The 14,491-nt window shown below is 42.7% G+C and overlaps 1 protein-coding gene across 1 annotated transcript in view; it reads right to left on the reverse strand.

The window, feature by feature from the left end:
• Nucleotides 1-1,066: 1,066 nt before the first annotated feature.
• Znf462 (zinc finger protein 462) overlaps nt 1,067-14,491 on the reverse strand; it is a 154,132-nt gene continuing 140,707 nt past the window's right edge. The window contains exons 12-14 of the mRNA XM_008854655.3: nt 12,249-12,378; nt 3,643-3,766; nt 1,067-1,768 (exon numbers count right to left, since the gene is read on the reverse strand). Coding sequence (XP_008852877.1) covers nt 1,561-1,768; nt 3,643-3,766; nt 12,249-12,378 — 462 coding nt within the window. The 3' untranslated portion in view covers nt 1,067-1,560. The remainder of the gene's footprint in view (nt 1,769-3,642; nt 3,767-12,248; nt 12,379-14,491) is intronic.

The raw sequence follows: 14,491 nt of genomic DNA on the forward strand, positions 1-14,491 counted from the left end.
TAGGCTTCAAGAAAAGTTCTTTTCTACTTTTTGGAACGAAACCCTTTGTTCACAACCAGAACATATTATAAATGCAGACATACATTTAGTCTAAGCTGCTCCTGCCACAAAAAGCTAATGTGGGAAAACAGAGCAACCGGCAGCTAGATTAAAAGAAAAAAGTAGTTCTCCAGGCTCCTTGTAGGATATGTCTTTTCTTGTCCACACTCATGCTCATGAAAGGGACAGGTCTTTAGCACATACCCTCGTCTCCCAAAATAAACGAGAAAGCCCCACAAAACACAATGCAAACAAAACATAGATTTAAAAATCACACACAAAAGGCAGCCCATCCTAACAGAAATTATTGGTGTGAGACAGATAATGTGTTCATTTGACAAGAAACAAAGGGATGAATGAAGAGGGCCTCTTCATCTGGCCCACAAGCTGCATAGCTGTGCCAAGGTTTGGTTCTTTAGTTAAATTAAAAAACAAAACAAAACAAAACCCCAGGAAGTTAACCTCTTTGTTATTTCCATGTTTAAAAAAAAAAAAAAAAAATCCTAGTCACACACAAAACTAAATCTCCCGACCCCAAATTAAAACAACAATAAACACACAGAAAACAACTTATATGAAAAAACTGAATTGTGCTGGGTTTGAAACACTCAAGTTGAGAGCAAATAAACATGTGGTCAACAAAACTCCACAATCACCTTAAAATTAGCTCACATGAACCTACCCAATTCTAAATTATAGTTGAACACTAAAAACAGCTTACCTGGAATACAGGATGACAATTCACACACAGTTATCTAATAATTAAAGTCTGTTTCTTTTTTTTTTGTTTTGTTTTTTACTAAAATAATTAAAAAAATCACAGTATTTTAAGAAATAAAACCCACATGGGGATTTTAAGCACAATTTGTGTTCCTTTCTTTAAAACTCTTTTTTCTCCATTCACCATCCTGCCCAGCAGTTCTCTACATTTAACCACAAGGACCACAGGTAGTACTGATAAACGCAGAGCATTCCCTTGGTTAAGTTTGAGGTACGAGGAAACAGGTGACTGTTTTATGCAAAGCAGTTTTTTGTATTCTGTTTCTGTTATTTTTTTTTTTTTTTTTCTCCCAAAGCGGCTGCAGTTAGGTCTTGAAAAAGCTTAAGGTATTAAAACTAGAAAAACGCACTGAAAGTTGTGCGCCCAGAAGTTGTTCCCCCTATGAGAAATCTTCAACCCTCCCCGAGCTTCGGTTTCCACACACTGTCCCAGACGGCCACGGAGAGCACCGTGCCCTGGAAAGTACTTCCCAAAACCGCAGCAGATGAAACTTCCGTGGTGAAGATCCGGAAGGAAAGATGGAGTGATGGGAAAGGAGCCACATATTCCAACCATTTAAATAACTTTAATTTACATACTCACTCACACAGGTACCAGTGCTTTGAAAATAGATTGTTCAGTCCTAAAAAGCAGCTTTTTTCGGCTTCTCTTTTCTGCCCTAACCCTTCTCAGCCCACGCCGGCCCGCCCACTTTTTTCATCATGGTTCAAGTAAGGTTTGATAAGAATTCCATCAAACTCTTATTCGTTTTTGGCCTCTGCATTTTCCAGGAGAGATTTGTCGGCAGCTACAACACAGATGGCTACTGTTTCACTCTTTAGGGAAAAGTCTATCCCAATTGGCTCATCGTCTTCCTTTGCCTCCAAGGAGGGCATCTGCACGCTGTCCTCCACCATCTCTTTCGGATGTACTTCGTCTCTGGTCACTTGGTTGGTATCGTGCAATGCCCTGAAAAACAGAACAAAAGATTCATGAGCCAGGTGTGGTGGTACAGGCCAATAGTTCCAGCATTTGAGAGGTGGAGGCAGGGGGATCAGGGTCATGAGTTTACTGTATCAAAATATAGTAAGCTTGAGGCCAGCCTGGGATACACAAGACCCTGTCTCAAAAAAACAAAAAACAAAACCAAACCCAAACAATTCACATTAGATGAGTGAGTCCATGTTTTCTTCTCTTTCTTTTCTTCTGAGTGTATGTGTATGGGCATTAGTGTATCTATGGGTTGTGTGTGTGTGGAGGTCAGAGGACGAGTTCGAGTACTGTTTCTTAGGCACATCACTTTTTTTGGGGGGGGGCAAAGTCTCTCATTATCTTGGAACTCCCCAAATAGACTAGGCTGACTGGCTAGTGAGGTCCAGGAATCCTCCTGTCTCTGCTTCCCCAGCACTGGGATTACAAGCATGTGCCACCACACCCAGGTTTTTTCCTGAGTTCTGAGATTAAGCTGAGCTATCTCCCTAGACCCTCACATGCTTTTTCTTTTTCTTTTCTTTCTTTTTGGTCTTTTTGAGACAGGGTCTCCCTGTAGCCCCAGCTGACCTGGAACTCACTATGTAGACCAGGCTAACCTTGAACTCACAGAGGTCCACCTGCCTCTGCCTCCAGAGCGCTGGGATTAAAGGCGTGCACCACCACACCCGGCCTCACATGCTTTTTCCAATTAAACAAATAAAATTCAACTATCCTTACTTCTCTGACCCTAAAAAACTTTTAAAGTTTCTTTTGAACAAATTCCATGGATGTATAACCAAATTGCCAGTGATGCACTCTGACGTGTAGGTCATGCATGCCTGTATCTTTTTAAAGATCTGAACCTACAAAAATATCCAACATTATACCATGCTTTGATTATGCCATGTTTTGTTTCCAAATTAACATAACAATTTGGTATCATCTCCTCTATTGAGCCATAGTGGAAAAATAGCAAGAATGATCTCACGGTCAAATTCATGGGCTGAATTCTGAATCCTGGAGCCTGGCCAATAATGATTAAGACAAAAAGAGTAACTTAGGTACTAAATACTTATTGGCTAGGTCTATAAATGAGTGGCCCAGACAAGCAAACATTAAAAACTTAGAGACCAGCCTGGTGTGTGGCGCATGCCTTTGATCCCAGCACTGGGGCAGAAGCAGGTGGATCTCTGTTAGTTCAAGGCCAGCCTGGTCTACATAGTGAGTTCCAGGCCAGCAGGAGCCAAAAAAATAAAAAATAAAAAATAAAAAAAATTTAGAGACGGAACCTGTGTCTTGAGAAACTTGGTCAGCATGCTTAAAAATTACAGGGACATTGTCTCAGACATACTGCAACCTAGTTTCTCTGTCTAGAAGACTAAAGGTTCCTTGTTAAGGGGACAATTTTATGTTTAAAGATCTTAGAAGTCAGTGTCCACCAGGGATGCTCTCATCTATCTGGGAGGGAGGCAGAGGAGAGCTCTGTCCCTGAGGCAGGTCACAGGGATATATTCAAGGCCATTCACAGAATGAGCAGCCACAGAGGTTGGACCAGAAAGTTTAGATCCAGATTCACACTCTCTCAGAGAATGCCATGCATGCAAGCACAGGGACATTGGTGGGAGAAAAGCACTGCACCTGAGTCTGGGGATCTGTCTTTCATAATTATAATTTCCTTCACTTGACTTGTGGCTAGGTTGCCATTTTTAAAAACTAACAGAGAAGGAGGAGCCTGGTCCCCACCTCCTTTATGTACTTTATGGCTTGGTAAAGTGACACAGAAGGGGTCTACGCAGCAGCGTCAGGGGAGCTCCAGCCTCTCTCCCACCCTCTCCAGTGGGACAAAGGTCTTCTTAGGAGGCTCCACTTACATGCCATGTCTCAGCACGTGTCTTTCCCACTCGGAGCCCTGTGAGAATGCCCGTCCACAGAATTCACATGGAAATCGCTTCTCAGTGTTCACAGCGGCTCCTCGCTCAGAAAATCTCATCAACTCTGTAAACAGAAAGGCTGGCATTACCAGTGTGGTTCAGGATTCCACATCAGGGTTCAGTCAACACTCACTGGGAAACCACTCCTGCTTCAAGCCATATTTCCGTGGTTTCATGGATTCCCTGAAGCTTCCCGTCGAGCTGTTAAGAGCTGTTTCTGCCCCCCCTCCCCCGCCCCAATTTCTTCCTCACCTCTACAACAGTTCCTATCATCAACAACCTGGGTCTTTCTCACCAGAATAGGCCCCTGGAGATGATGACCTGACAGCCTGGCATCTATTCATTTTCAATTTGAAAAAAGTTTATTTTTGTTCACTAAGATGAAAAGAGACCACAGAAAGCACCAATCCAATTGCTCAATACAGACCTCAGGGCTTCTTCTAAGTGAGGTTAAAGTCTTTCAATATGTGTTCATCCATCATGGATACCGCCATCAATACCTTACAAGGTGATTATGTGTGTCCAGGATGAGATATGAAAGCAAAGAACCTCTTTGAATATGACTCCAGACCCTAGACACTGGGGATATAGATATGATGGCTCAGCATGTAAAGGTGCTTGCCATCAAGCCTGATGACCTGAATTTGATTCTCTGAATCCATACAGTGGAAGGAGAGAACCATCAATTCCCAGAAGTTGTCATCTGATCTTCACACGTGCTGCACTGCCCCCACAATAAATGAATAAATGAATAAATGCCATAATAGTAATAATAATAATAATAATAATAATAATAATGCCTGTTACCAGCCACTGATGGATCCTGGCCAGCTACTGCCCCATACCTATACCTCAACCAATGGTATTCACAAATGTGGGGAGACACAGACATTTCTGAATGAGTCTGCTATACACATCAAATATTAACTGAGCTGTTTTGTTTTCCTTGTGCTGCTGGACACATATTAGGGATCTGATGAATGAGGATTGGCTGGCTAATTGTTTTCAAGTCACACCTCCTGGCAAGCTCAAAGATGACAGCTTACAAGGCCTTTGTGCTATCCCAAGTCCTAAACCCATATGTCTTTTATTAGCCCACAGAGGGCCAAGTCTTCATGTGGGCAGTAAACGGTTCTGCAGCAAAAAGAGGGTGGAGCATGGAGCAATTCTATCCTCTGTGTCTCTGGTCTCTGGCCACTCTAGTCTCCTACGGACAAGATGTCACAAGAAGACATCTCCTGATTAAAATGCCCCACCTCGGTAAAATTCTCAGAATGACATTAACAGGAGCTGGGCTGTGACACCTTCATCCTCACAAAAACCTATGTGAACAGGGTCAGTTTTCACAAAAGATGAAACATTTTCTCACAAATTAAGAAGATCACCACACAAGCCATTAAAAATAATTGCACAGACTATCTTCCTTGATTCTTTTCTTTGGAAATGAGACAGCGCCATCTGCTCGGCGCATTAATTCCTTAGCAGGGATTATCTTGGGCAAGAAATCAACAGAATGCCTTCATGACTCCTCCCAACTGCATAATGAGAGGGGGCGGGGTGGGCAGCATTAGGCTTGGGTTCCTTTGGATTTCTTCATGCCTCGCTTCTTCCCTTTGAAATTCCCCCTGAGCTTCCCAGGCAGGTCCTGCTGTGTTGGAGACTTTCCCCAGCTCCCTAGTTTGGAAATGAACTGGGTAGCAGCAAGCAAGCCCTGCACTCCCCAAATTAAGGGTATCGAATGAAAGTCCAAATTACTAACAAGGAGAATATGGCTGGTATACTTGTTCCTTTACTGTCTGGAGACAAGAAACTAGTCATCATGTCTCTCCAAGGGCACATGCTAAATTTCATCCTCAAAGAGGCCACTTTATCTGTCATGATGCAAATCCTTCTTCATCAACCAGGGAGCTGTGCTAATACTCCCCTCTGGCTCTCTACGAGAAGCCAGGATGTCTGGCAAAAACACCGGAGGCTATTGTTTGCCTTGGCAAGAGCCTACTGAGATGGTAGAAGATGGATTGATTCTAGGTTGATTCAAAGAAGACAGGACCAAGGAAGCCATTCTCCCAAGGATGGGTGAGGGAGAAATAGCAAGCTCTCCACCGAAGGACTTTTTCTCTGTGTGGTTCAGGCTCATGAATGTGTACATAATACTTCTTAGTGAGAAGCAGTAACCATGCAGTCCTCTCTAGTTAAGTCAAGCTGGGCTGATGCTGCAGAGCTGAACAAGCTGAACCAAGGCAGGCCAATGTCCCACACATTTCAACCACAATGCTTTCTATTGGCCTGGGTCCCTTTTATTTGTTTTGAGGGGTCATCATAAAAGGTAGGACTAGAAAGGGTTTTTGCCTCTGCAATGTAGAGAGCCTCAAAAATAATGTGTGCTCAGCTTCAGGCATTAAAAAGAGTCACGATATCCAACGAGGAATAACTTATTTCCTAAGAAGAACAGCAGGGTCACAGAGTACTACAAAGAAAAAGGAGGCTTTGTACCCTCTGTCAGAAGCACCCTCTCCTGGAGTACTTTTAAAACAGGGCACAGATGTTTGGAAGTTGTTGTGAAGAACAACATTCATACAAGTTGTTGTGAAAAGGTTTAAAAGACAAAAAGAAAGCCATGTCGGTGCTGGAGAGATGGCTCATCGGATAAGAACACTGTTCTTGCAGAAGACTGGGTTTGAATCCCATCACCCACATGGCAGCTAACAACTGTCCATAACTCCAGTCCCAGGGGATCCAACAGCCTCTTCTGACCTCCGCAGGCATTGCAGGACATGGGTGCGCTTATCTACATGCAGGCAATTACACACACATAAAATAAAAATAATAAATAAAATATTAAAAAAAAAGAAAGCCATGCCCCTCAGACCACTAGCATTCTCCTTATAACAAATGGATGAACACAGCCCAATTTACAGAAATAATGTCTTTACAAGGGGAGGACATTATTTGTGTATTTTTTCAGGTTGATGTTTGGCAAGGGGTTTCTGACAAGCTAGCATGCCTTGGCTTTAGTCCTGCTTGCTATCTGTTTTGGTTGGAGGTTCAGAGGCCAAACCAGACCCCATTTTATAAGACTCTGGTCCTCTGCCCTAGTTATTATGGTGAGCGGATGGTGGCAGGTTAGGAAAGGGATCAGGAGACATCACAGAAGGAAATGGCCTACCAAAGGCAGTGCCTCAGGGATGCCAGATATGCTACCAAAATGCCTTAGAATAAGGTCTTAAGGACAACTCATCCACAGATTTCAGGGCCAAGTTCCTTTTAATAAAGAACATCTTAGCACCCAGGGGGTTGGAAATGTGTATAAGTATGAGCTCTTGCTTTGAAGCCAGAAGATTGAATTTCAACCTCTAACAGGTTTATTATTTATTTATCTATTTTACTTCAGACAGCTCCTAAGTTTTTTAGACCTGTTAGTTATTATGACCATGTCTTGGGGATTATGCCATTTAATTTTATATATATATATATATATAATTTTGTAGTGCTAGGGCTGGAATCCAAGACCTCACACATAGTAGGCAACTACTCTATCACTGAGATGCATCTCCAGCCCTCCCTCAATTTTTATAATAATTCATGTAGCCACAAAGACCCCAAGTAGCCACAACAATCTTGAGCAAACACAATATGAAGCTGGAGGCCATACTGTGTTACTTTAAAATCTACTGCAAAGCTAAGGTAATCAAACAGTATGACACTAGCCTAGCCTAAAATCAGACATATGGACTAATGGAACAGAATAGATGATCCAGAAGTAGATCCACACATTTACAATGGATTGATTTTAGAGAAAGTTGCAAATAACCTACAATGGGGAAAGGACAGTTCTATAAATAAATTATTGAGACAAATGGGTAGCCACATGCAGGAAAAAAAAAACAACAAAAACTAGAGCCTGATTGCCCATCAAATTACAAAAAAAGATCAATTCAAAATGGATCTAAAAGACCTAAAACTATAAAAACTACCAGAAGAAAATGTAGGGGAAATTTCCATAGCACTGTTCTGGACAATGATTTTTATTTAAATGGCCCCAAAAGCATAAGCAACAAAACCAAAAATAGACAAATGGAGCTATATCAAGCTAAAAAGTTTTGCACTTCTAAAGAGACAATAGCATGAAAAGGAAATATCTATAGCCCATACATACATACATATCTGGTGCAGGCTTATCATCCAGACATGGGTGGATTTCAAACAACTCAATAGTTAGTCAAACAATTTACCCACTTAAAAAGTGGACAAAGATTCTGGATAAGCAGTTCTCAAAATTCATTGCCGGTGGCAGTGCAAGCTGGTGCAGCTACTATGGAAATCAGTGCAAGAGTTCCTCAAAAAGCTAAAAATAGATCACATGATCCAACCATACTACTCTTGGGCATATACCCAAAGGCCTCTATATCCTACTACAGAGATATCTGTTCATCCATGTTCCTTGATGCCAGGAAATGGAAATAACCTAGATGTTCATCCACTAATGGATGGATAATAAAGTATGGTACATTTATATAATGAAATACTATTCCACTGTTAAGAAAAATGAAATTGTGAAATTCATGAGTAAATGAATGGAACTGGAAGCAGTCATCCTGAGTGAGGTAACCCAGATCCAGAATGACAAACATCTCATGTTCTTTTTCATAAGTAGATGCCAGCTTTGAATCTTGAGTTAGGTGTGTTTCAATTGGAAAATCCACAGAGGCTAGGAAACCAATAAGAGGACATGAGACGGGGGAGGTTCATGGGAAGGAAGATAAAAGGCAGTGATATAAAGGGGAAACGGGAATACGAAGGGTTAAAAAGGATGGAAGATGGGAGGGTAGGGCTGAGGAGGGAGTAAGAAAAAGTCATATGGAAACCTACTACTATAAAAATGTCTTTAAAATATACATATACAATATAAAAAGAGTTTAAAGTTTAAATATAGTAGTCCTACCAGATACCACAGGCTAGCAAATAAAAAGCCCAATGCCAGGAATGGACCCCCTCTTTTGGACTTGTTACTGGGGGGAGGTTCCATAGACCCTCAAACAGTACTTGTTACTGCCATTGCTCTTGGTTGCCCACCAGAACATGACAGTAAGACCCTACTGCTGAAGACACTACACACCTGAGTCGTAGAACAAATAAGGAGAAATCAAGCTGGTACTGATCTTGATGCTTCATCTCTGCTGGCTAGCTTTCATAGCACTGGAAGGTGCTATGCATGTTACTGGGAGAGAAAAGTAATCATCACCCTTACCCAGCTGTGAACTCTGTGAATTACATTTAATGACTGGCCTAGCAAGATATACCCACTGGTGTAATAGTGGCATGAGTATTATGAGAAGAACTAATGACCTTCTGATTGGATTTAAGCCCACTTCACAAAAGAGAAACCACAGCTGGCACTGTCATCAGGGCCAAGAACTTGTGGCTAGATAGGTCAGAGGCCATAAGAAAACCCACTACTATTATTCTGCTAATGTATAAAGTAATGCATAAACTCCTAATGACTTGGCATTATACTGATAGATTAGTGTATCTCTCAACTCTCACCGGAGAAACTTCTTGCAGCAGATGGTGCTTAACACAGAGGCCCACAAACGGCCAACATGCAGAGAATAAGGGACTGCAGAGTGCTGAGCCCTAAATGGATACGTGTATCACATCCTCTCTTCCCAAGGCTCAGGGATCATTGTGGAAGAGGGGGCAGAAAGACTGTAAGAGCCAGAGGTGGTGGGCAAATACAAGGAAACTGTGTTGCCTAGACAACATAGGCAGTTGCACACATGAACCCACAGTGCGCAATAAGCCCAAGCCCAGCTGAGGATCTATTAGGAACTGACAGCTGCTGGGAGAGGGACAGTCAGTTTACTTTAAGGGTGTGATACTTGGTAGGTTGACCAGACTCCAAGGGATGGACCCACACCCAAGAGCATTTGGGAAACATTCATTAGAAAAAGAAAAATAGTAATAGAGGACATGGAGTGGAGGGGGCAGTAGGTGGGGATGGAGATAAGGAGGGGGGTCTGAACATGATCAAAGCACAGTGTATGAAATTCTCAAAGAATCAATAAAAATATTAAAAGAAAAAGAAATGCAAATGGCCATCAGATATATAAAAATGCTCAGCACCACTAACATTAGGGAAATGCAAATTAAAACCTTAGTGAGGCACCACTTCATGCCTGTTAAAATGGCTATGACCAAAAAAGGGAAAGATACAAATGTTGGTGGGGATTAGTAAAAGGAAAGACTTGCATGCTAGTAGTAAATGTAAGTTAGTACAGCCATTACAGAACTCAGCATGTAAGCTCCTAAAAAGCTAAAAATAGAACTATCATGTGATCCAGTAACCTCAGGACTGGGTTAATATGCGAAGACAATGAAACAAGTATATAAAAGAGATATCTGCATTGCAGTGCTCAATGCGGCGTTATTCACAAAGCCAAGAGACAGAATCCACTTCAGGGTCCGCCCGAGGATGAAGAGATGAAGAGAGTGTGCGCTCCTGGAATACCACTCAGTCTTCAGATAGGAAGTCTTACCATTTGTGACAACATGGACGAACCTGAAAGACCTGATGTTCAAGGAAATAAGGCAAGCTCACAGACAAATATTGAACGATTCTGCACATATGTGGACCCTCGAACTCAGTGAAGAGAAAGCAGAACAGTCATTTCCAAAGGTCAGGGGTGGGGAACTGAGGATATCCTGGTCAAAAGACATCAAGTTTCAGATAGGAAGAATTAGTTCAAGAGTTCTATTGTAAAACATGGTGACAATCATTAATAATGTTATTGTACACTTGAAAATTGCTCAATTTCAAGTGCTCTTAGCTCCCCACCCCCCAAGTGAGTTTGAGGAAACATATATAGTCCAACTCCATTCAGCCATTCTACAATGTATAGCTATTCTAAAACACCAAAAAAAAAAAAAAAAAGCATTTTTTACTGGTCAATGAAAAGCAAATGAAAATTTAAATAAAACATTAAAGTCTAAAATCTGAAGTTTTCAAGTTAAAAGTCTGGGTATTAAAACCCTCAGGAAGACAGGTGATATCATTGTCCTTATGTCTCCTACTATTTTTTACAGCTGGTGATTGTACAAGAACTAACATGAGGTCCTGGAGATGGTGAAGCAGCGGAACTGGAAGTCAAGTTCACCCAGGGCAACTGCAGAGTTCTCATGCTACATGAGACTGAAGAAAAAATATCACCTAAAAAACTGCCAGTACTGAACATGGCAGGTCAACCGGCAGCTCAGTAATGACCATTAATGCTATTCTTCCTTTCACTGGACTGGTAGCTACAACGCTTTTTCCTCAGTTACATTACCCATGCATGAGCTTTGGCTAAATTTACAGTAACAAAAGGATCACATCCAAACCGATATTCTTTTTTTTAAAAAATATTTTATTTATTTTATGTGTATGTATATTGCCTACATGTATGTGAGCGTACCTGTGTTGTGCAATGTGGGTGGAGGTCAGAGAGGTCTTCGGGTTCCCCTAGAACTGGAGTTAAGGATGGTCCATAGCTGCCATGTGGGTGCTGGGAATCAGACCCGGGTCCTCTGCAAGAGCAGTCAGTGCTCTTAACCACTGAGCCATCTCTCCAGCTCCCCCAAACTGGTGTTCTTTCTTCTCTAAAAAATTCTAATTATGTATATGTCTATGCACATGAGTGCAGGTGCTCGCAGAGGCAGGAAGAGGGTGTTGGAACCCCTGGGGCTGGAGTACCGGCAGTTGCGAACCAGGTGATGTGGGCCCGGGAACAGAAGCCAGGTCCTCTGCAAGAGCGGCAAGCGACTCTTAACTGCTGAGGCATTTCTGCAGTCGTCCTCGTGCCCCTCCATATTCTTATGTACATAGTCTGGGGATACCCAATAGTATTCAATGTCAAACAACAGACAAGAACAACCCTCTAGATCATGTAAATGTGCTATCTGTAACTAAATACACTTTTGAAACCTTTCTATCTAGAATAATTGCAGAATGGCAGGAAACTGGAAAAAAAAAAAAGTTCAAAACTTACACCAAACCTTTACCAGTGTGCTCTGTAAACACGGTCTCTTCTCCCTCCTGACAAAGAGGAAACAGCTCCCAGGAGGTTAAGAGGAAGGCCCTGCAGGGGGACACTTGGAGAGGGCTCAAGTTCTTTTCTGCCTCCGACTATGGCCCCAGCAATTGTCATTTTAAATGAATGTTCAATTCCAAGTCCATTCTCAGTCATCAGTAGCCCTACAGTGCCCCTCATCTTCCCCTTCATTCTGAAGATTCCCTAGACACTACCTTTCCTTGTTAGGAAATCACCATCATTTTTCCCTAACAAATACATATCTACAATTAGGAAGAAAATGTCTGTTCTTGGAGTTTCTATAGCTGGTAATAGTTTGTGAAGACAGGGCCCCTGATGGTTTCCAAGTCAGTCTGTTCTGCCACTTAACCAAGAAGGATCATCCCTTCTGTTCCTCCCACAGCAGCCTCCTGCTTCCCTTCTGTCTCACCATGGACGTGCTGGATGCCATCTGGGACTCTAGAGCAGGGTGAGACTAACCTCTGTCTTCAGCCTTGCTCATTTCGTCATCCTTGTCCTCATCGTCACTGCTGGAACTCTCCATCTTTTCCTTCATCTGTTCCAGCTGATCCAGGTTAACCCGTCCAACCAGCTCAAAGTTACGGCTGACCTGCAAAACGTCCAAGCAGTTGGAACAATGAACCAGACTGTGTGAGTTCTCCCCGCTGGAGACCTGAAAAGCATCATTTTTCTTTTTATGGCTGTGTTTTTGCAACTGGGACCAGACAACCTGGGAGCCTGGAGGGTTCTTTTCTTCACTTTGGCTCTCAGACATGGATCTGTCCTTGTCCCACTTCACTATTTTCACAGGGAGGGCAAACACTGAACCTTTCTACCTAACTTGTGAAACATGAGTATAGAAAACAGAAGGCCCAAAGCACCACAAAGCCTACAGCAGAGTCAACACTGAATTCAAAGGTGTGACTTTTTAAAACTACTCATAGCTCTGTATGTAAGAGGCTCTGGCAGGTGTTCTGGCCATCGACAGTGAGAATCAGAACCTTCTTTCAGGATCCTGTCAACCACGCTGGCCTATCCCAGCTAGGACCACAGGACAACGGTTTTACTTTTAACTCTAGTTTAAATGGAAACGATACGGCTGCTATTAGAGTAACTATTGACCATAGCCTATTACCACAGACTAGGATTAACTGCAAAGATAATCATGACTAACTTCTCAAGAGCTCATTGAAAGTGTTAGCTATGGGGCTGGAGAGATGGTTCCGTGGGAAAAGTTCTTGCTGCTCAACCGTGAGGACCCCAGTTCAAATCTCCAGCACACATGTAAAAGCCCAGACAAGGAGCTCCAGGTTCAGTGACAGGCCCTGTCTCAAAAATTAAGGCGTGCATACACACACACACACACACACACACACTTGCACGCATACTCCCCCCAAAGGGTGCTAACTATGGCTTTTTTAATTTAAAGTCTAATAATTCCAGTTCAGGATTCTCAGATCAACAGCAGCACAAACTTTGCCTTCTCTGTTCCTCTTGTGTCAGAACCTGGGCAGCTCCATGCATAGAACTGTCAGGTATGACAGGTGAACAGCCAGAAATAGCCAAGAAACAGCCAGAGGTTACTCCTCTGTGTGAGGTGCTTTGATCCCTTGCTGAGGCCGGGGAGGGGAATGCCAGGATGAACAAGACTTGGTTCTGGCCTCCAGAGGCTCACAATATAGTTGATGGATGAAGGCAGACATCGTTAACTAGGTAGGCAGACTTCCACAGCTGTCATGGTACACAGTGCAATGAGGGCACAGGAGAGAGAGTTTACAAGACAATTCTGAGACATTCTCTGGGACCAGGCTGGAACAAAGATTTGCTGAGCACCACCAATTCCATATGCCTGGCAGATGGGACTGGCATCATTTGCTGTGACAAATGTGCAAGAAAGCGACTCAGAGTACCAGGGCCAGCATCGTCCTGTGATAAGGTTTAGTACTGCCCCGACAACTTCGTATAGAAGACAGGTACATCTAAGGGAGGATGGAAGCTCTTTTACAACAATCTACTGGTCTACCTCTAAGAACAGAATCCATGAAATCAGTTGATTTTGCTTGTTTAAAAAGTTTTAGAGTCTGGGGCTGGTGAAATGGCTCAGGAGGTAAAGAAGCTTGTTAAGCAAACCTGGCAACCCAGGTCTGATCAGGCTTAAAAGTGGAAGGAGAAAACTGACTCCATACAATTGTCCTCTGACCTCCCCGTGCAGACTGTGGCATGTGCCCCCAACTGCCCCCATTCACTGTAAAAATACAAAAAATACATTGTTTTATTCTAAAAATCTGGGCTGGGTAGCTCAGTAGGTAAAGTGCTTGCCTTGCAAATAAGAGGACTTGAACTCTCTGCCTAGCACCCATGAAAATAACGGCATGCATTTGTAATTCTAGCCCTAAGAAAGCTGCTCCAGGACCTCTGGGGCTCCCTGGCCAGCCAGCCTATCCTAATCATTGAAGCCCAGGTCAGGGAGAGACACTGTTTAAAAAAAAAAAAGGATTTAGCATCTAAGGGAGGACATCTGAAGTCCTCAGACTGTTCCCTGGCTTCCACACTCACACATACATGTGTACATGCACCTGCCCGCATGAACATTCACACATACACTCACACACCAAAGTTTTAACATCAATAGAGGAAGATGAAGAGGAAGAGATCACGTTTACAGTCTTTACTTCTTTCTTCTCTACTTCACAGAAATTGGCTCCAAGTAACTTTTACATACA

The sequence above is a fragment of the Nannospalax galili genome, unplaced genomic scaffold (assembly GCF_000622305.1).
Source record: "Nannospalax galili isolate Female #2095 unplaced genomic scaffold, S.galili_v1.0 scaffold666, whole genome shotgun sequence".
Taxonomy (NCBI): Eukaryota; Metazoa; Chordata; class Mammalia; order Rodentia; family Spalacidae; genus Nannospalax; species Nannospalax galili.